This window comes from Camelus ferus, chromosome 3, assembly GCF_009834535.1.
Source record: "Camelus ferus isolate YT-003-E chromosome 3, BCGSAC_Cfer_1.0, whole genome shotgun sequence".
In the NCBI taxonomy this organism is placed as follows: domain Eukaryota; kingdom Metazoa; phylum Chordata; class Mammalia; order Artiodactyla; family Camelidae; genus Camelus; species Camelus ferus.
This window is the reverse complement of record NC_045698.1, coordinates 97,224,798-97,246,191: the sequence shown is the minus strand read 5'-3', so window position 1 is coordinate 97,246,191 and position 21,394 is coordinate 97,224,798. Positions and strand designations below refer to the sequence as shown.

General features: G+C 32.8%; 1 protein-coding gene across 6 annotated transcripts in view; it reads right to left on the bottom strand.

The window, feature by feature from the left end:
* Positions 1-689: 689 nt before the first annotated feature.
* The window catches only part of MATR3 (matrin 3), a 43,467-nt gene continuing 22,762 nt past the window's right edge, over positions 690-21,394 (bottom strand). For 3 of the 6 annotated variants that reach the window (XM_032476850.1, XM_014555566.2, XM_032476851.1), the window contains 14 exons: positions 16,317-17,406; positions 11,332-11,393; positions 10,305-10,346; positions 9,861-9,973; positions 9,416-9,468; positions 8,826-8,951; positions 8,152-8,277; positions 7,801-7,968; positions 6,543-6,674; positions 6,057-6,100; positions 5,569-5,944; positions 3,860-4,226; positions 3,242-3,363; positions 690-2,147 (listed from right to left, as the gene is read on the bottom strand). In XM_032476850.1, the coding sequence (XP_032332741.1) occupies positions 2,097-2,147; positions 3,242-3,363; positions 3,860-4,226; positions 5,569-5,944; positions 6,057-6,100; positions 6,543-6,674; positions 7,801-7,968; positions 8,152-8,277; positions 8,826-8,951; positions 9,416-9,468; positions 9,861-9,973; positions 10,305-10,346; positions 11,332-11,393; positions 16,317-17,228 (2,694 nt within the window). In that variant the 5' untranslated portion in view covers positions 17,229-17,406 and the 3' untranslated portion in view covers positions 690-2,096. Of the gene's footprint in view, positions 2,148-3,241; positions 3,364-3,859; positions 4,227-5,568; positions 5,945-6,056; positions 6,101-6,542; positions 6,675-7,800; positions 7,969-8,151; positions 8,278-8,825; positions 8,952-9,415; positions 9,469-9,860; positions 9,974-10,304; positions 10,347-11,331; positions 11,394-16,316; positions 17,407-21,394 lie in introns of those variants that run through there. The other 3 variants (XM_014555567.2, XM_032476853.1, XM_032476852.1) reach the window with 2 other exon arrangements.

Sequence of the window (21,394 nt, the reverse complement as noted above, 5' to 3'; positions counted from 1 at the left end):
CTTTCACCATTAACAAAATTTTAAGTAAAATTATTTTTAGGATAGTCAGTACTACAGCTAGGCAACTCAAGCCTTAGCAGGGTCACCTTCGATGATGAATTTATCAGCAATGGGTTTAAAAAAAAAAAAAAAAGCTGTAAAATCAACACTAAGATGTTTCTACAAAGTTCCCTTCACCCAGGATTAACATCAGATTAAACTAAACACAGGTCGTGGGAGGAAAAATATCTAAAACTTTGTAGCTGGTTTAAGTGGAAACATTCCTAATAAACAAAGGTTTGGCATAATCTGGGAAACAGCTGTTACAGATTTATCACTAGCAGTTTATGAAAATTTCTTCTTTCTAGACGCTATCAAATGAAGATACTAAACATTCTTTTCTATAACTTGGTAAAGCCAACAAAGTTAAGACCTATGGGAAAAAGCTATCATTGACAGAAAACAATCAGGGATTCCATTGTATACGTAATGCTTTGTGTAACTGCTGTTAGTTAAAAGTTGGGAGTTAAAAGTGGGTAAATTAGTAAAGGCCAAACTTAAATTGCAGAAATAAACTGGCAAGGATTTTTTGTGCATGTTACATTAAAAAAAAGTCATACACCCTTCAGAGATAGAGCATAAAATTATACCCACCAATTTAATATATCCTTTAATACACTCAGACCTAAGAATTCCAAGAGAATCCCAGAAGTTCTTATTTTTTTTAATTAAAAACTCATTTGACAATAATCTCTTATACCAACAATCCCAATGTATTTTGAAAGGCTGGTAGAACTAATTCCTGCTACTCCATGTTATTTCCAACTTTACTGTTAAATACTTGGACATGTCTAAACATGAGCTTTTGCCATTTCTTCACCCTTAGCATTCTAAACTCCCAAGGTTTTAAAAAACCATGACTAGTCCCAGTTTCATTTGTGTAACAGGAACAAGAAATCCACCAGCACCAAAAGCTTTAAAATGCAGATCTTTAGTAGCAATCTTTAGAACACTCCAGATTAAAAATGTAATAATTTGTTAAAGCATGCAAAAAAGTGTAACAGTGAATAAAAACCACAACTGACAAATATTTTGGCTAACATTTCAAACATGTATAACCAATGAACATGGCCTAGGTTTCTTTTTTTATTGGTATTCACTTCAGAAACTTGAATCCACAGATATAAGCAGTATATAACCAGAAAGTTACAAGTAAACACAGATTATACATGCAAATTCCTGTTCACAAAGGTCACATGTGCAAGTATATGAATTAGAAGCGTGCGTCTAAGATTATGGCCAAACTTTTTAAAATGCAGAAATGTAAAATTACATCTTGAAAATAAGAGTCTACACACTTCAAAAATCAGATGTTGCTTATACCAGATGTAGGACAGCTACAGGATTCAAGTGACAATAAGATTTCAAGAAATTAATACTGGTCAAAGAGAATGTGAATATTTTTACATTTCACTGAAATACACTGACTACTAGAATACGAAATCTAGCAGGAACTTAGGGAAAAAATTACAAAATCTAAAGCCAATTACTCAATATTTCTTATTACCTAAACAACTGCATAACATTAAAAGAAAACCGCACCTGCATTTTAATTACTCATATCACATTAACGAAGGTCTCCAAAAATGAAATGAAACCAAAAAAGCTTCAAACTCCAAATGAAGTCTCCAAGGCTCAGAGTAAAATGTGGAATGTTTCAGATGAAAGTAATAAAAATACAACTGGTTTTGTTCTTTATTGAATGGAATCAAAATTTTGACATTTCTTTGAAGCTTGGAACTACTAAATTTCATTTCTCTGAATGGTTCTATGTATTTTTCTTAGTGGTGCGAGTTGTCTTAAGTAGCTTACGAAGTCAGTCTCTACAAAGAACTTCTGTCTGTTAACATTCTGATAAAACAAAAACAATTCTTCATTAACTTAACCGCATATGTATTTTTGCTATAACACTTAACACATGAACAGACATCTATTATTTTTCCACTAAAACAAAAGAGTACAATAGGTTTCTTCTAACTATCAGTATTGTATTTAAAAAAGGTTAACATTTAAAAACAAAACCATTATTTTCTCTGAAATCATTAAGCTTCTTGCACTTAAGCTTCCTTCTTCTGCCTGCGTTCTTCTGCCAATTTATTCAGAAATTTCTGAAAAGAGAAAATAAAATTGCAAGAATTATGTCACCTAAGAGAAATGTAACAAATGGATTAACTCAAATAAAATGCTCTATCCAAGCTTAGGGACTTGAGTCTAACTATAACTTCATCAATTTTAAAGATTCAGTTATTCTTAGTAGGCAGCGTACAAAACTAAATTGGACACCACAGTAAGGCATGGGAAAAAAATGGTAAAATGTGAAAAACGGTTATTTCAATGTGTAATTAAGACTAACTTACAAGATGAGAAAACAAAGACCATAGTCACATAGAAGAACTGCGGCTGCCCCAATGACTTAGTTAAAATGACATGTATTTATTCAATGTCCACTCCATTAAGCCAAACATAGAAAATATTTATATTAAATTGCTGCTACTATTGAAAAGAACCACTGTTCTTAATATTCTAGTAGCTTTATATTATAAATGTGTTATCTCAAGGATAACAAGGAATTACCCTACAAGCAGTTCTTTAATTCCTACTTATAAGTTTTCCCCCATTTTCTATTTTAATACTTAGTTCTTTAGCCACTGAAACACCAAATTTCAAAACATCCAAATAGAAATTTATTCTTAACTATGTTGTGCTTTATTAATTTATCTTTTTATCTTTGTCACAAAACTTTCTGAAGAATGTCATTATTAATAAATAATAATTTGAAGTCAAAGTAAAAATCAGTAAGTATGAAGGAATATGGCATTTTATAAAGTTGAAAAAGCTTTACATTATTCCACTTGGCTTTCAGGCCTCCAGTATCTTCCAAATTCAAGAAATTACCATCTAAAACCCATGTGAAATTCTTAAATAACTTTAATCACATCAATGAATTTATAACATTTAGAATTACAAATTTAGGATTTATCAAATTTATCATTTATTTGGAGTGTATTATAGAAAGAGACTGAATAGATCTTTCTAGAATTCATTAAACTGCTCAAGGCCCATCAATAAAGAGGAATGTTATCTCTAGGATAAAGCATTGTGCTCAGTCCATAAATGGTACTATAAACATTTCACTCTCAATAAATTTACGCAACTTGTTTGTTTTCACAAAAGAACTCTCCTCTTTTAGATTCAGCCTTACCTTTAATTTCTGATAATGAGGAAGGCTGCTGCAATGAGTATTCTTTGCAACTTCTTCATTTGTATAAAAGAGTGAACACAGCTTACAGTAAAACCCTGTTTTAGGTATCACATAGTCTATACCTAGAACACAAACATACATTCTTACAAATTCAATAAACTGAAGATTTTAATAGTGTTCTCAAATCTTTTTCTCCTGTCAATATAATCTGAACGAGATAAGATTTGCGACAAATACAATATGGCCTAAGCTAAACAAAACAAAAACCATGACATTGTTAATAGTTTGCACTTAATTGATGTTTAAGGTCCCACACCTAACTGTTCTCTTAAAAAGGTTGAAATATAACAGATAAACAAAACAAAAAGCAATGTGAAATTCTCAGAAACCTTCATGAGGAGAAAAGAGAACATATTATGGAATGGTAACAAAAGATAATACAAAATCAGGAGACACGGGTAAGAGGAAAAGAGAATATATCAGTTAAGATTTACAAATTGTTCTGCATAGAAATAAATTAAAAATATTATCAGAGCTTATGTAAGACCAATGTAAAAAATCTTATTTAATAAGATCTGGGTGAGGGTCAGAGGGGAATAACAAAGCCTTAAATCTCACCAACAGGAACATTGGGTTGATATGGTCCAATTCTATACTCATCTGGGATTGCATAGTCCTCCTTGTTTTCATCACTTTGGCCATCTGCATTTTCACTTGTATCTTTGTTGGGATCATCAGCATTCTCAGCAGATTCAGCGCCTGGTTCTGTATTTTCCTCATTTTTAATTCCATTTTCCAACGCTGCTTCATTTTCTTGATCAAGTTCCTCGATCTTGTCCACCTTAATTTCAACCAAACCATCATCATTTTTGTCACCAGATTTAAATGTCATGCCCGATTTACGAAGTTTCTGAAGTTCCGAATCTTCCTCATCACCAACCTCATCTAGAGTGACAAAACCTTCCATACTCCCTGGAAAACGACGCTGTTAAGAAAGACAAATTTACTCTGCAACAATTATCCTGCAGCATCCCTTCCATATGCTTTACTTGAAGGGAAAGGGATAGCGTCTTTGTCTTTATTCATTTTCTCAAAAAAACAAAATAAAGCCTAATTTTTTCCTTTCTCCCCCAAAATTACTAATCTTAAAAAAAAAAACCAAATAAACAAAAAACTTAAGCTTGTTTTAGAACTAAATAACTGAAGACTTGCCTCACACAAAAAGCCGAAAATAAACATGGGGACATTCATACTCTACATTTCTGAGACCACTATGCTGCCAGGGAATGTATCAAAGAACTGATTTGATTAAAGCAGCTGAATGCCTTTGGAAGTATCTTACGATGTAACTCTTGTTTAGGAAACATTCAATCTAAAGTAGCATTGTGGTTAAACATTAAGCTCTGGAGCACGACTGCTTAGGTTTAAATTTTGGCTCTGTGATTTAAAGCAGTATAACCACAATTTACTGAACTTCTCCATGCCCCAATCTCCTCATTCTTGAAATGGGGATAACAAAGTATCTATTGCATATGATTATTACACACAAAGACCTTAGGAAAATTTACAGCATGTAATAAATGCTCAATGATTATCAGCTCTTAAGAGTGCAAATATATTATGCAACAATCACCCACTTCAGCCAGAAAAAGGATTTTAAGACTGAATTATTTGAGTATGCCATCAAAATCTGGAGGTAAATATTAGCATTATAGTAGCTAAATATTGCTTAGAAGGAACCAGTGGAATACGATTACAAAAATCTCTTTTCAAGACCCATTTATCATAAGGGACTACAAAGGCATTTTAGTCAGTACACTATGAGTCTTTTGTGTTACTGTTCTTTTACCATGTATGTATTTTTATATTGACATTCTCTTCATACGATCTTATGTTTTAAAAGCTACTGAAGTACCTAAGCTCACAATTCTCAAACAGAAAAATTCTTCAGGCTCAATAATTTTTGTCATAAGCATCCTGGGTCAGTTAACTTATTCACCGCCCATCTTTTTAAAAATAAACTCAACTATAAACGCTGTCTACCAGTACTTACACACTATGACTACAAAACAGGTACAGATAGTTTTAAGTCCTTCTCCTTTATTACTAAGTTTCCTTTGTGAATTGACTCCCAGTTCTACAATTTAGTTCCATTTTATCTATTTTTTGCAGAGTTTAGATTTATATGTTTGTATTATGGTCCACATCCATTTTTTTCTAATATAAATAAATGACTGATTCTCTTTAATGTGACCCTACTAACAAATAATTTAAAACATTTATCTTCGTTTTCTACTAAAACAGGTCAATATACAATCTTCCTTTACCTTTTTAAGCTTCTTCTTCGCAGCTGCTGAAGCACTTGCATTTGCATCTTTTTTCACAGCTTTGTCTGAAGGTTCCTTTTTCCCATCAGAAGCCACATCCCCTAAGTTAGCAAGATCTGTCTCATCTCCCACTGAACTGCCACTTTCTAGCAGTGCTGCTGCCTCTTCTTCATCTACAAGCAGCTCATCTTCAGATTCAAGAAGCATGTTAGGTTCTTGTTCTGTTGGGTCATCCTTTGTATCTTTTTCACCATCGTCACCTGACTTCTCTTCTTGTTCTTTACCTTCGGTTGTACTTTCAGTCTTCTGGGAACCATCAGTTTTGGATTTCTTATCACTTGGAGATTCCTTGCCATCTGGAGAGTAAGATCTCTTTCTAAAAATCAAAAGATACACCTCAATGATTTCTCCTTAGTTAGAAAACAAAAGTTAAATACACTAGTATATATGTGTAGACACATACGCACAAACACACACAATGAAATTACCGGGATTTATCTTTCTTCAGTAAGTCAATTCCTCTGTTGGGAATCTAAAACACAAAATTTTGCAAAGTTAAATAAATGTATTAGAATATATTCATTTGTAGAATATGTAATTATCCAATAAACTAGTAATTAATGACCATCTTTCATATACCAACTAAGTTCAACCTCTGTAACCATACCTAAGAATTGAAGCTGCCTACAATTAACAGTTCATTACAATCAACATTTCAATAAAGAGCAATAAACATTCTGGTAACAAAACTCTGTTGAAATAAATCTTACATAAAATAGATAAAAGTAATACAGGTGCTTTATACAGAATATTAGTTTAAGAACTTCTGCCCTAAAGAAGACCAGAAAAAGAGAAAAAGTTACTCCCTTTTAATAACCAAATCCTATATTCTTAGCAAAAATATTTGTAAGAATGTGTGGCTTGAAAAGCATGAAAACAAAATTTATAATGACAGTGAATCACACGCTACATACCCTCAGTACCAATTTTTTGTATTTTTCAGACAGGTCAACTTTCACACATCTCCCCTGAAACCAAAGAGCCTTTTTCAAACAGTGGTCAACCATTGCCATTGCATCTTCTCTGGTCTCCATCTCAATAAAGGCCTAAAACAAACAAACAAACAAACAAAAACCCAAAAAAACGGACAGACACTATTTTCAGCAAATTGTATAAAACTTCAGTGTTTACTATTTTTTTCCATCTACGTGTTAGGAGAATTTAATCTTTAGCATAGAGTGTTAAGAGCTAAAAATCATCCAGTGAAATAAGGACAACTTATCAGATTTATAAAGTAGTTTGTCCAAATGTTAAGCCACCTACATGCAGTCTTTCTGTATTTAAAAAAAAAGTCCAAAACCAACACATAAAGTACTATGCTTAGAAAATATTACTCAAAATATATTAAGAACAAAAAAACTAATAAAAAAGTCTGGAAGGATACAAACTCATGCTGCTACAAAAGGGTTAACAAAAGAAAGAAAAGATGCTCTCCTTACTGTGAATTTTAAAAATGAAATACAAGTATGAAATAACTTAATCTATCCATTAAATTCATTTAATTTTGAAAAGTCTGTAACATCCAGTGCTTGCGAAGCACTCTCTCAGACAATGCTGCTATGACTATAACTGGGTACTGTTTGAAGAGCAAGCAATCTGACAAAATCAAAGTAAAGAAAGCCAATGTCAGGATGCAAAATTCCAATTCTGAAATTGTATCCTTCAATTATATGCATACAAATATGCATTAATTCACATACTGCAAAGTACATAACAGCATTAATGGCACAGCCAAAAAACTAACTCTCAATATCTATCAACTAAGGAAATTAAATTCATTACAGTACATTCAGGGGAATCATGCATAAAGTGGAAAGCAACAATATAATCCCATCTGAAGTAAGGGGGAAAGTATACCTATGTACACATAGGAAGATCTTTGGAAGCAAACTATGGAAATAAACAGCCATGCAAGAGATCAGATCTTTACTTTTCAACTTTATACTTTTCCATTATTTATTCAATGCTCTTAAGCTTCTACTATGATTTTCAAAAAAAACCCAAAAACTCACCATTTGGCTAGAAAATTTATCTATGAGGAGATAAAGGACCCCCCCCTACTCCCCGAGCACCCAAATTATTTCACTTGTTTTCTTCACTAAAAATGAGGAAATAACAAAAATCTTAAAGCACTTCCAGACATCTCTTTAAAAACTTCTTTATGTATATTACCTGACTTTTCATCCTCATCAGTATATAATTCTTTATTTTCCCATAAGGCTCAGCAAGCTTGAGGACAGCACTGTCAGAATAGCCAGAATGAGGTAAATTGCTGAGATGTATCACACGTCCAAGCTCTTGCTTTTGATCAAACTTCTGGTCTGGCTTCCCTTCAGGTTTCTTTAATTTAATAAACAAGGAGGGGGAGGGTAAGTCAAATGTTGGTAGGTATGCCGCAATTATTAGTTAATAGTTAAGATTATCCTAGTAATTAGTGACAATTCTAAATAGCTATTCAGTTAATAAATATTAAAATGATGTATTAAATGGTAAGTGACACAACTCTGGAAAGATAGGTATTACCTTTATTCTTTTGTACTTCTGGGATAAATGAACTCTCACTGGCTTGCCAAATACTAATGCTGGTGTGGTTGTGTAATAATCCACTGCAGCCTGAGCATCTTCTGTGGTTGCCATTTCAATAAACGCCTGAAATTGCAAAAAAATTATTTCCAAGAAACAACCAAATAAATCCCACATTGCTCAAAGTCTTTCCAGATACATAATCATTAAATAGAAAGCATTTTCAAAAATCTAAAGGCAGAACAAAAAAACCAACATTGCTAACTTACTATTTTACTAAAGATCATCTCAGATTTTATTACCTTCATGATACGAAAACTATCATTTATTATGCATACTGAGTTTGAAATAATAATTTGGCACCAATAAGGTAAAAGTTTGAAATGGCTTTCTAAATAATTATCCTTATATAACCCTCACAATAGTAGTATAGTAATAATAATGGCAATGTTACTGCTCAAGAATCACAATTTATAAAGTTATTAATAAACCATTAGTCCTACAATTTATTAGTTCAGCTATTGGCCTTCTCCTCTATCACATTCCATATTGATGACTTAAGATCGCACTGAGTTCTTTTTCTAATACAAAATTATGTAATCCCTTTCTAATACAGAATTATGTAATCCCTTTAGAATGTATTTCAGTGATGAATAAATACACTTAACTCATACCTCATTAATTTTATTTAGAATCAGATGATTTGAAATAACTCCAAATGGTTCCACCAGCTGTAACAGTTGATATCTCAAATTCTTCCCTCGTTGAAAATCCATGATGTGAACAACTCGGCTAGTTTCCTACCCATTAAGAAAAAATCAAGTCAGTAGGTAGGTCTCTTTAGAAGCAGTATGAAACAGGTTATGCATTAAAACTATTACAGTCTACAGTTAACCAGAACAGAGTAAACATTTAAAATAGTATCTCATATCATTCTAGAGAATTTAAAAAACCACACAGGGAAGGAATTATCACTGGAGTAAATCTCAAACTTTCAGAGAACAGTCTGTACTGATATTTAAAACTGTGTACACAACTGGATAGCAAAGTTCTTAAGACTCTGAAACAAGGTGAGATCTCTAGACCAAGAGCATGTAAAAATACATTTTAATTCTAATCCAAATCATATACAAAAGCCTAACAGTTTTCAAACCATCTTCCTATATTGAGGACTATGACACATACTCAAATTAGCCAGGATTTAGGTCAAACACCATTCTGCCAAATAGCAAATACACTAAAAGCAAGAGCTGTTATTACTGACCACTCTGCCTTTTTGCATGTGTCTTGGTCCTTGCAGGTTTCCATTTCCGGCACCTGTATGGGGAAAAACATGTTTTTCAGTCTTTTAATAAATATACCTGCTTTAACAGGCTATTTTTTCCTGTAGGTTTTGGGGGGGGGGGGTGACTAGGCTTGCTTATTTATTTATTCTTCAAGGAAAGACTGGGGATTGAACCCAGGACCTCATGCATGCTAAGCATGCACTCTTACCACCTGAACTATAGCCTCCTCCCAACAGGCTATTTTAACTGGAAAATGGACAACTTTCAAACACAAATGAAAGGATATTACAGATATCATTCATGTTGTCTATGCAATGCTATTTTTGAGTTAAATTTCAATAACACATCTTTTGCCTACAATTACTGCATTTAATTTTTATGGGAAAAGCTCTTAAGGAAAAGTAATACGAATTTTATAATCACCCAGATTTCCTCTTGGTCCAACTGCTGGTCCCCCAAGATGAAATGAGGGGGGTGGAGGTCCCAGAATTCCTGGTGCTGGGTTTGTAGATTGCTGCAACATGAATGGATCACCCCTAGTAACGTGAAGACATAAGGAAATAAAGCATGATAAGTAGGTCCACCAGAAATAATTAGGATTTATTGTTAAAACATCCCTACTATGACTATGATTTCAATCTTTCGGGGCATTTATGTATGAAGTTGTTAACTAGAGTAAAATCTGTAATTATTAAAAAATTACTACACAAAATAGTTTCTAAAAATTTTTTCACTCACAGTAACTTTTATCCAACTCTCATACTCAATGAAGAAATTAAGAAAATATTTTATGAAATGTTGAAAATTTAACCTGAATTCCTTACATTGATCTCCTTAATAAACAATAGCTTAAAAATTTTAACTTACATTGTGTGTCCTGTATCATTGTCAGGATTCCATTCTGGATAGCTTTAAAAAGACCAGAAAATTAACTTTAAAATAAAACTGTCCTTTTCACAAAGTAGCCTTGTTTGGCCTTTAAAATAGAGATTATTTATTAACAAAGTTATATAAGAGTCTAAGTGTTAGAAATACTATAGTTTAAAACATGTAATACAAAAACTTCAAAAGGAAAATTTCAGAACTTCAAATTAATCCAAATGAATGAAAATAAAGTTTTTCAGTATTGTTTGAAAATGTAGGTAATGTATGTTGCAATTAAAATTTTCCTGTACTTGTTAATTCATACAGAGGAAAAGCACTGCATGAGGGACTGGAAATGTGGGTTGTACAGGGAAACATAGGCCAACCACAGATTTTCTTTCTCCAGCATTAAATACTACGAGCAGAGCTGAGTTGTGGCACAAGACAGAAAGGACAGCCCCAACAGGGCACGGTATATGTAATAACTGCCACTTCAGTGAACAATGGGTATCATGTGATATTTAGGCAGGGAGATTCTTTAGGAATTCAAATTCATTCCAGCAGCTTAAACTCATAATCACAGCTACCTCTAAAAGCAAAAAATACATTCTGAACAGTTCTGCTTGACAACTTACTTGTAACTTTGAATAACTTCCTCTCTTTTCCATGTCTTCTATATTTTTAGAGTATGTATTACTACTGTTACTGAAAATGCTCTTATGAATTTGTTCTGTGTATCAAAGGCCATCTTTAAGTTTATTAAAAATTCTTTCAATCGTATAAAAAGAGCCAATGTTTAGTTACCCTAGAAATAATATTAAGTAACAAAATACCACTCTCATGGCATCTAAAATTCCATACACAACTCCAGATTTAAATATTTTGTTTGTTATTGGTATTGCCTGGACAGTATCAACTATGCAGTAATAACAAAGTGGATATTACAAGTATACGATAAACTCCCCCAAACCAATCAATGGCTGTTTCTGATTCACCATAGGGATGCTTTAAAGGTATTTCAAACTCCTACATTTCAAGAAGAAGCTGGCATCGACGACTGTGACTTGCTCCATTGATATGTTGACTCCACTCCTGCAGCAAAGTAAATTCGTAGAATTAACAAAAATAAAGCCAAGATATTTTCATTTGAACCATTCAAACTCTAGGATGTTAATCTATATGCAATATCATAGGCTGTAATAACACCTGCTCATTCACCAATTGCCCTTAATTAGTTTAAAAGCACTTCTTTTAATCCTTATAACTTGATCCTGCCCTCAAATACGCCATGCACATTCTTGGAAAAACTGGATAACTTGGTTAACTTACTAACAGACCTGACAGGAAAAAGATACAGAGTTAATAAAGATCAAGAGTAATAACTGACCTCAAGATCAGGAGACATATTAATTTCTGCTGTGGACCAAACTGAATTATTATTCATGTCATATTATGAGAACTGCTGTTTTATACAACTCTTAAATGTGATAAAATGTCCATGCTTCTATCTACTTTTCTAGAAAAGTATGTTATAACGTGATTAGGTAAAAATAGTATCTTTAACTTCATCCAGTCTTTGAGGATGTTCCAAGTGTACTATAGCCATAAAAAGCTACTAAGATGATTAAACAGGAATGACTTTTCTAGAAAAGGAGTGGCTCCCCATTTATCAAAAAACTAAGCTCCCATTATGTTTCCCAAAAATACAAAAGCAAATTTCAGGAGTGTTCATTTCTAAATTCTAGGAAGGAAAACATCATATTCCTTCATTATTTGCTCCTTTGTGATTATTTTAAATTTGACATGATTAATTTTTCCTATTTTATTCAATAAACTTTCCTTTCTTTAGTTAAAAATCAACATGTAAGTGATTAACATTTTAGGCAATGTAAGAAAAAGGAGTTAGGGAAAGTAGGCTTTGCTGCCAGACTGCCTGAGTTCAGTTCCCAAGGTGCCACTTACTAAATATGAATTCTTGGTCTAAGTTATTTAAATTCACTATAATTCAATATTCTCCTAGGGCTTTGTGGAAAACAGGTGAATTAATGAAGGTAACCTGCTTAACAGAACACTGCCAGGAACATAGGAAGCATTAATAATAAAATTTTTTTTTAATTAAAAAGAAAAGCAACTATTACTACACTGCTTATAAAGCTATCTTGTTTCTTAATTCCTGCTTTACAAGTATTACTGTTTCACAAACCCTCACAAAATAAGACAACTTTTCCAACATCCACGCTATCTAACACTTGGAATATAAAGCATGGTTAGGCAACGTTTTAAAAAGGGAGTCTCATTTAGAGCTCAACTGAAATAAGAACAAAATTACAAGAGATACCATTCTGAAGCTTTTCAAAAGTTATTTTTTATAAACTAACTTACATTTTACGAGTTTATACACACTTCTATGTCCTTTAAAATTAACTAAATTCCTGTCAAAGAGGTAAAATGGAACACATTCAAACAGAATGGCACTTCTCAGAACTTGGGGAGGAGCTTATTCTCAAAGCTAGATTGCCTTTTAAAAATAATGGCTAATAGCTGAGGAACTCAGAGACCTCTTCAGCTGGCTCTACAACCAGATATCTGGGATATTAAAAGTTTGTACTTGCAAAGACCCACTGACCTGTTGGAGGCCACTTTAAAAATGGCTATAACCAAGAGGCACCATAGATAAAGTTCACAAAATTCAGAAGCGGGATTAAACAAATACCTTAACATAGAATTTTGAACTAAAAATACTTAATTTAAAATATCCTTGAGAATATCCTTGAGTGTGTTGGGAGAGGAGTAAAAGTCACCCTATTAGGCATGCTTCTAGTTAACAGGAGATAGAAAGGGTATCTAGTTAAACAGAAGTAATTTATATCCAATGCCCCATGCTCTAAAGGTTCAAACCTGTGAAAAGTGTGGCTGGTCTTTCAAAGTACTAGAAGGAAGGCCAAGATCAAAGAATCAGTTAGGTACCTCCCAAGCCCACCCATTACTAATCTCCACTACCACACCTGGCCTTTTACTACTATTTGGTCTAAGGTAAGGAGTAAGAGTCAAAAGGATTTTAAAAATACCTTTATCTTTGGATTCTACATTGAGGTAACTCTCAGATCAGATTAACAAAGAAGAATTCACTTTTTGAATTCAGAAGCTCTGTAGGAAAAACTACATTCACTTTAACGTCACTGAGATACCTAAATTATATAAAGGAAGGATAATTTGGAGAAGCACAACTGGAATGGCAGAATAAAGAAAAACCTAACAGTTTCTAGAATAACACTAAAAGGAAAACTATGAACTCAAGTGATGAGACAGTAAAAGGGCTGTAGTGGGCAGTTTTAAGTGAAAGGAATTTTGAGGCAAGTTTAAGGTTGTGCAGAAAAGCAACATGATGTTCTAAAATGATCTAGAAAGAAACAAAAGCAACATCATCACTGAAAGTCACTTAAAATAATGATGAAAATTAGATGTTTTTTTCACTTAAAAGTTTATTTCATAGTAAGTAGAAGTTTTGATCATGTAGGCTATTTAATATAAGTGAAAAGAACAGATTTTCCAAGTTATGCAGCAATACCAGAGAGCAGGATTAAATGTTAAAAAAATTTTTTTCATTATCTATTTTCACACAGAATTTTTCTCTAAAACTCATTGATTTGATATCAGCTATAAATGAGAAAGATCACTACTAAAAGTATTATTTTTTTCAATAATGCAGATACCCAGAAACATCAGCTATGCTAGAAGATACACTGAAAGAATTTGGCTGCTTGAACAACTTAAAATTGGTCCAATTTACACAAATAAATTGTGTATCAATCAGAGGGCCTCTAAAATAATTCTTAAACGTTTCTAATATTTTGTCAAAATACCAAAACTAGCTAGGGCACATGCATTTTTACAGGCTACAAGTACCTCTTGCATTAAGTAGAGTGTCTTACTCTTAAATCCAAAGTTTCAACAAATATTTAAAAACTGTTCTTTTGTCAATTTAGATCCATTTACTATCATTAATCATTTATATCAATGTTCAGGAACTAGATGGTAGCAACATTTGGAGAGAAAAGTATAACTACGCATAAAAATAGAATTTTTTTTCCTGATTAAAGTCTTTCTTGGTTTTCTTTTGTGTTCCTTCACTGTTTTTTTTTTTTTTTTAAATGAGCAAGCAGCAAGGTTAAGTTACTGCTCAAAGTCAGGATAAGGAGACTTTCAACAATAGTTTTTGATTTATGACTCCAGTAGCAAAGATTTTAAGTCCCTCACAATCACTTGCATTTGAGACACTGTAACTAGCTATTTTCCTTGGAATTTAGAGAACCTATCTGAAAATATTAGTCATATTGCCATTTCTGCAAATAGGCAAGAAGTAACGAAATTATTTTGAAGTCACCAAGTTAAATGGACCTTTTCATTAAATCAATTCATACCACACCTAAAACTTGAAATTAAGTACTGAACAAAAACTAAATTCCATGATATACTTAGTGTATCCAACAAATGTGAAAAGTCCAAAACACCTACTAAATACAATTTCCTAACTTTCATGAGTTTGTGGTTCTGTCTTAAATGAAAATTAATCTATGAACATAAATTTACCATTAATTTAATTTGATGTGGATTAAAGATTAAAATATTCCTTGTGTACTTAAACTATGCATTAATTCCAAAGATTTTTGTATTATAGAAATATATATATTTAGCTAGCAATTACTTTTTAAAGTTTTCTTCAAAGTACTCTGTAAATTCAAGTAAGTCTCTTTTCTTAATTATGAGACAAAAATAATGAGATCCAAACACAGAAAAGGGACTGATGGGTAATACTTTTTAAAAGATTAAACACACAATCTCTAATGACCTATATGATTTTGCTTACTCAAAAATCAATACTCACTAAAAAATGCATTTAAGGGGGATAGATATGAAAAGAAAATGACCCTTCCAGATGTTACTGTAAAGAAAAAACCCTGTAACAGTAACCATCAAATCAGTTTCATGGCAGCAACATGTTCTAGTTAAGTATAGCACATCAGGAAAAATGGATGGTCAGATTACAGATCAAGCTAGTGGAGTGCTATAATGTCGACTTTAAGTCAACTGCACTGTATATTGTGGGGAAAAATCAGTGCAAATGATTAATACTGAAAACACTGAAAGAGAAAGGATAATGTACTTAAAAGGGCATTTTGAAAAAGTTCCCATTTTGCCAGATGTGATAATTAAAGCAAAGGAGATTTAGATTTTTTTTCCCTCAAATGACTGTACCAGAAGTCTAAGCCTAAGTCAGAAAAAGAATGTGCTTAGGAGGAACACAGAGCAGGATACTGCAGTAGCTGATTTTTCCAAGTCTCTAAAGGGACAGATGCAATATGGGACAATAAAAAGTGAGTTTTGAAGTATGTTTAAGAAAGTTGTGGAAAAGGAGAAAAAAATGATGAAAAATTTCAGTTACAGCATGAGAATTTGTGTTAAAGGGAAATTAAAAAAAGGAAGAATGAACTAATCTAAAATATGAAATATACTGAAACAAACACCAGGGCTCTACATTAACTCTTTCCCTGTAGCCACAGATAAGGAAAAAAAGAGAATTGTTCAAGAATACATCTTTACTACATACAAATCAGTAATTAAGACAGATGGAGAGCTGAAATCTAGCATCCTGAATGGCAGAGCACATTGACTGCAAAAAAAAAGGAAAAATACTTAAAACAATTCAACAAAGCAGACAAAAAAACCTGCTTAAATATACGATTAAGAAGAACATATTGATGCCAAAAACCAACAAGATAATCCCAGTGGATGACAGCTTTGTGGCCAGAAGTAATCTAGGCAGATTATATTAATGTAAAGCCCTGGTTTAAAATGCTCAAAACAATTACCTTCCAAATTAAGTGTTCTCAAAAGTATAAAAATTCTTGATCAACTCTGTCATCAGACCACAGAATTAGAGTAAAAGATATAGGTAAACACAGAATAGGCACTACAATGTAAAAGAAATTAGAAGTATCTGTTGCATTAACTCACCTTATTAGAATGAACTGGCAAATCACATATAGAGCACAGATGGGGATAACCCTTCGGTAAGAGTCCATGGAAGTCTTCAATATTGCTACTTGGAGGAGCGCCCCTCTTTTTCTCAAAGAGAGATCTCTCTTGTAAGGGGCCAGGACCACGTCCCATTCTCTCATACTCACTGTCAAATTTATGATAGTTATGCGAGGTCTCACCAAAAAAAGAATCATCCCTACACCTTTCTCCATCTCTTAATCTGTCATCTTCATAATCCATTCTGTCATAATAACCAGATTCTTGAGAACGACTTCCATGGTCATAATCAAGCACTGGGTTGAGACTAGGACCACGATCATCAAAACTATCTCTTCTAAAGTGCCTTTTTTCTTCCCAATCGTCCCTAGGTACTCTGTATGGTGGCTCCCGTGTAGCAGATCTGCCATCTCTACCATAACTCAATGTAGGGCCTTCTTCAGTTCTCCTCCTTTTAAGCTGCAGAAGGATTTGGGGCAAATTCTCAGGAGTAATCTTGTCCTCTGGATAACGACTCAGTTCATCTAAGTCTCTAGCAGACAGACCAAAGCTGGCCAAAATGTTACTGGCCTGGTCTGCATCTCCACGGTGTTGAGAAGACAAAGGGAGTGGACCTCTACTTCCAATGTTAAATATAGACTGCAAATTATGGGAAGAAGTACTAGCAGAAGACAGTGCACTATGAGCTCCTTGTTGATTCAATGAAGAACTCATTCCAAGATTCATTAAACTAGCAAGGCGTGCAGTACCCTGGTTCATCCTTCCAAGAGATGCTGGCATACTTAAAGACTGGGTAGCAGCAGCAAGAAGGCCTATTCCTGCTGCAGACAGGTCACGCCCATGACCCTGCGAGTCCCTACCGAGAGATGACTGCTGGAATGACTTGGACATTGTAGAACTATCTCTTGTCTAGTTTATAGATCAAAAAAACCTTTTTTTTAAAAGATGGCCAAAAAGAAAGCTCAAACTAGAAAACTAGGTTAACTTTGCTTCAAAAAATGGTAACGCCAAGAAAAAGGATCAATAAGGACTGTAGAATCTTCTTCAAGCTGAGAACCAGCAGACAACTCTGTAGAAAAATAAGCAATTTTAGTCATAAATCCCTTTAAGTAGATGCCGTTTTTTTTAGAAAAAAAAACTTACGCATCACGTTGATTTAAAAAAAAAACATTTAAGATCTCAAACTTACAAGGAATTACATATCTTAAACAGATTCCAGATGTATGCAGAGCCTGCATATAGATATTTAAAAAGTAGTCTTTCATGCTAAAGTTTAACTATTAAAGGGAATTTCATATTGAATTTAAAAACATATCAATTGAAGGGCTAGATGTCTGAACACATCAAAATTTCAATAAAAATATAGATGGGTCTTTTTGTTTGGAAGAATAAAAATACACCCTATAGTATGATGCTTAAGTTCCAGAAGACTAAAAACAAACAAAAAAATCAAGTCAGCAAGTCAGCAAGATGAATCAGTTGTATTCTACTTTAGAAAAACGAGACCTCTTAGCACTAACAGAAAGAACCAAGTAAAATCACAGGTAAATGAAGCTTAGGTGTCAAGTACCTAGTATAAGATCTAAGACCAAACATAATAGTTGAGACTTTTATGCAGCAAAATCAACTTGAGGTAAAGACAGATGTGAAGAAAAATAAGTGACTTCCTACAGTTTAAGGATTTCTACACAAATTTAAGCCAAAAAACTAACTGCCTTCTTACTGTTCATCCTATATTGGGCAGTGCTTATTTCATTATCAGGTAAGGAGAACTAAGTATGGCCAGTACAGAAAAAGGAGACCTCCCAAGAAAAAACCCAGATACAGGAAGTATAGGTGACTTAAAGAAGTGAAATTCCCCCAGGTTGCAGCCATCAATGAGCTCATTTAATGCTCAGGGCTACAACACAGCACCTCTAGAACTCAAAACAGGTGAAAATGAAAACGAGATCTTGCTTACAGACTTCTGTAAACTTTTCACAAGAACAACCCCATCATCTAGAAATTTTAAATTCTGAATACAATCCACCAAGATGTGTTTCTGGATGAAATTATTTTCATTTTCTTTGTTATTTTACCTCAAAAATTGTTAAGTAAGAATTTGCAAAGCATTTATGTTATCTCATAAACTGTTAATGATGTACATACAAATGTCCTTTATGAAACAATTTTATAATCACAACTACATACAGAGATTAAGTCTTAAATTGTTTGCTACAGAATTCTATTAGGAGGCATTGCTTAGTTGTTTTGATCACCCATACACCTAAGCACTGTTAGTTTAAAATATTAAACTTCATTAACGTAAAAACCAGGCAATATTCAATAGTTACAAGTCTATTATGGGACCAATTCCACCAATGACAGATTAAAGTAAGGTAACACTGGACGAAAACAGTGGTAAAGGAAGTATAAAAAAAAGTTGCAGGCCAGACTTAGTTAGATTTTACAAAAAGATGTAACAAAGTTAAAAAGACAAAGAAATGCCATCAGAAGTGACTGGAATTACAGATGTTTTTGCACACCAAGAGAGATGAATTTGAGAAAAGACACCAAAGAAACTAGTTCTAGATGAGATCCACTATGTAAACTACTTAGTGCTTTAGGATTAATAAAATAAAGACAAGAATAAGTGGACTTCTTTGGATGAAGGTTTCTTTGATATGTCTCATAAATGTCATATGGAATGGCAGTTGAAATACTGCATCAACATTGGTAGGACCCTCTAAATTTTCATGTATACTTTACTAAAAAAAAAATCAAAACTGGTTAAGAGGGTTTTTGAAATCAAAATTTTAAAGTATCAAGGTTACTATGAATTGCAGCTTTGCCTTTGATGTGACAGCCAGTTTTTTATATTATTAAAAAGCTCATCTTTTGAAAGCAGTATTCTTTTCCCTCATGGAAATTATACAGTGGCATTATGATCATTTATATTTTTTAAAATTGATCATATTTTAAAGAAAAGGTTGTTGTACTGGAGATCTCAATTACTTTGTTTTGCAGCATATATGAAAATGGTGGATCTGCAAAAAGGAAAGGTTAAGAGAAGTAAAAGATGGTAACCTTAGGACAAAACAGAAAATGGATGTCAGAAAAACTCAGAAAAATGGCAAGACAAACCATGTAAATCCCATGACAACTTGTAATTGTAATATTAAGAATAACCTTAGAATTTCTGTGACTGTTTCACCTTAAAATGCAGTCCCACACAAGGACATGAGAGCGGTATTACTGAAAAGTAACCTAAGTCAGACTTTCGTTTACAACAAATAAAAACTTACCACAATGCCGAGACATTAACTAAGTTACTGAAAATTTTTTTTAACGATTAGCTTCTTTTAAAATTGCCTTTCTATAGTACATTATACTAGAGGTTACGAAAATTTGAGAATAGTTCCTTTGAGATAACTGATCTAAAATGTTACTGTCAAAATCCAATTTACCCATTTAAATTCATTATACAATAAATTCTAAATGCTCATCAATGCAGAATCTTTCACCTCCAAAAAAGAAAGTACATCCTTCCTATCCCTCCCAACAGTAAACATTAATATTATCCATAATTAGGCTTCACAAATGCCATTATAACTACAATCTGATATTCAAATTCTTATTGAACAAGTTTAAAGCTCATTTTTATAGACAATTCTGAATAACTAACCTAGAACTTAAACCTAGTTCATGACATAACTGCAAGTGCTACTAAAAATGTTAGCTTTGTGTTCAACATTTGAATAAATTATCTGTATGGTTAAGAAATGTTTTGGGGGGGAGGGTATAGCTCAGTGGAAGAGCACATGCTTAGCATGCAAGAGGTCCTGGGTTCAATCCCCAGTACCTCCACTAAAATAAGTTAAAGTAAATAAATAAACCTAATCCCCCACCCCCCGCAAAAGAAAAACAAACAAAAAATAAAATAAATAAAATATTAAAAAAGAAATGTTTCAGTTAATCATATTAAAACCCACATTCCATTAATGTGAAACAAAGCTTAACACACTCAGAAAATTCACTGAGAACAGAGAGTTATTTCATATCTAGACTTCTTTTGTAAAATAAAGATACTTATTAGTTATATTATGCACTCTTTCTGAGAGTTATTTAGCAGAAAGTAAAATGAGCGTTAAGCAGTCTTCAGTTCTTTAAAAAAAATTATAGAAAAGAAAAGAATTTCGGCTTGTAAATCTAAAAATGCTGTTTTAAAGGTATCTAATACTACCATATGGATCTTTAGCAATTGTGCAAAATAATCACTTCTTAAAAACAACTAATTTTAAGATAGTATAATCATAAAGGCTTGTAGAGATACTCAGTGAAAAAACTACATGTTGACATTATTCTAACCCTTTAATTCCACATAAAAATTTATCAACAGTTAGAAAATGATAATTTCTTATAGTATGTTCCCTTTCTGAATTAAAAACAAAAAGGTACAACTTTCAGATTTTCCACATTTTCTATCAAAGTGAAACACTCTTGTTATTTGTTAGCTTATTCATGTGCAAATATACCAAATATATGTAGTAACCAACAATACCAATACAGTAAAAATGTCACTGACAGATGACAGAGATAGTTCACTATTAGTAATTTAAAGAAGCATCATTTGGAAAGGTAACTGCTTAAGTTTTGTCATCAATCACACAAAAGCACTGATTCTTGTGGTAAGAACTTTTCAACCAAGCACCTGCCTAGTTTCCAATTAAAGCACAGGGTTGGGAGTAGGTGGTTATAGCTCAGTGGTAGAGGGCATGCTTAGCATGCACGAGGTCCTGGGATCAATCCCCAGCACGTCCATTAAGAAAATACAGATATACATTACTGTATATAAAGCAAACAACAAGGACCTACTATATAGCACAGAGAACAAACTACATTCAACTTCTTGTACTATAATGGAAAACAATTTGAAAATATGTATGTATGTATATGTATAACTGATGCTTTGCTGTACACCTGAAACACCAATCGACCACATCTCAACAAAAAGTAAAAATTAAATTAAAAGAATTTAAAGTATAGGCTAAGGTTAATTATTGCTTATTTTTAAATTT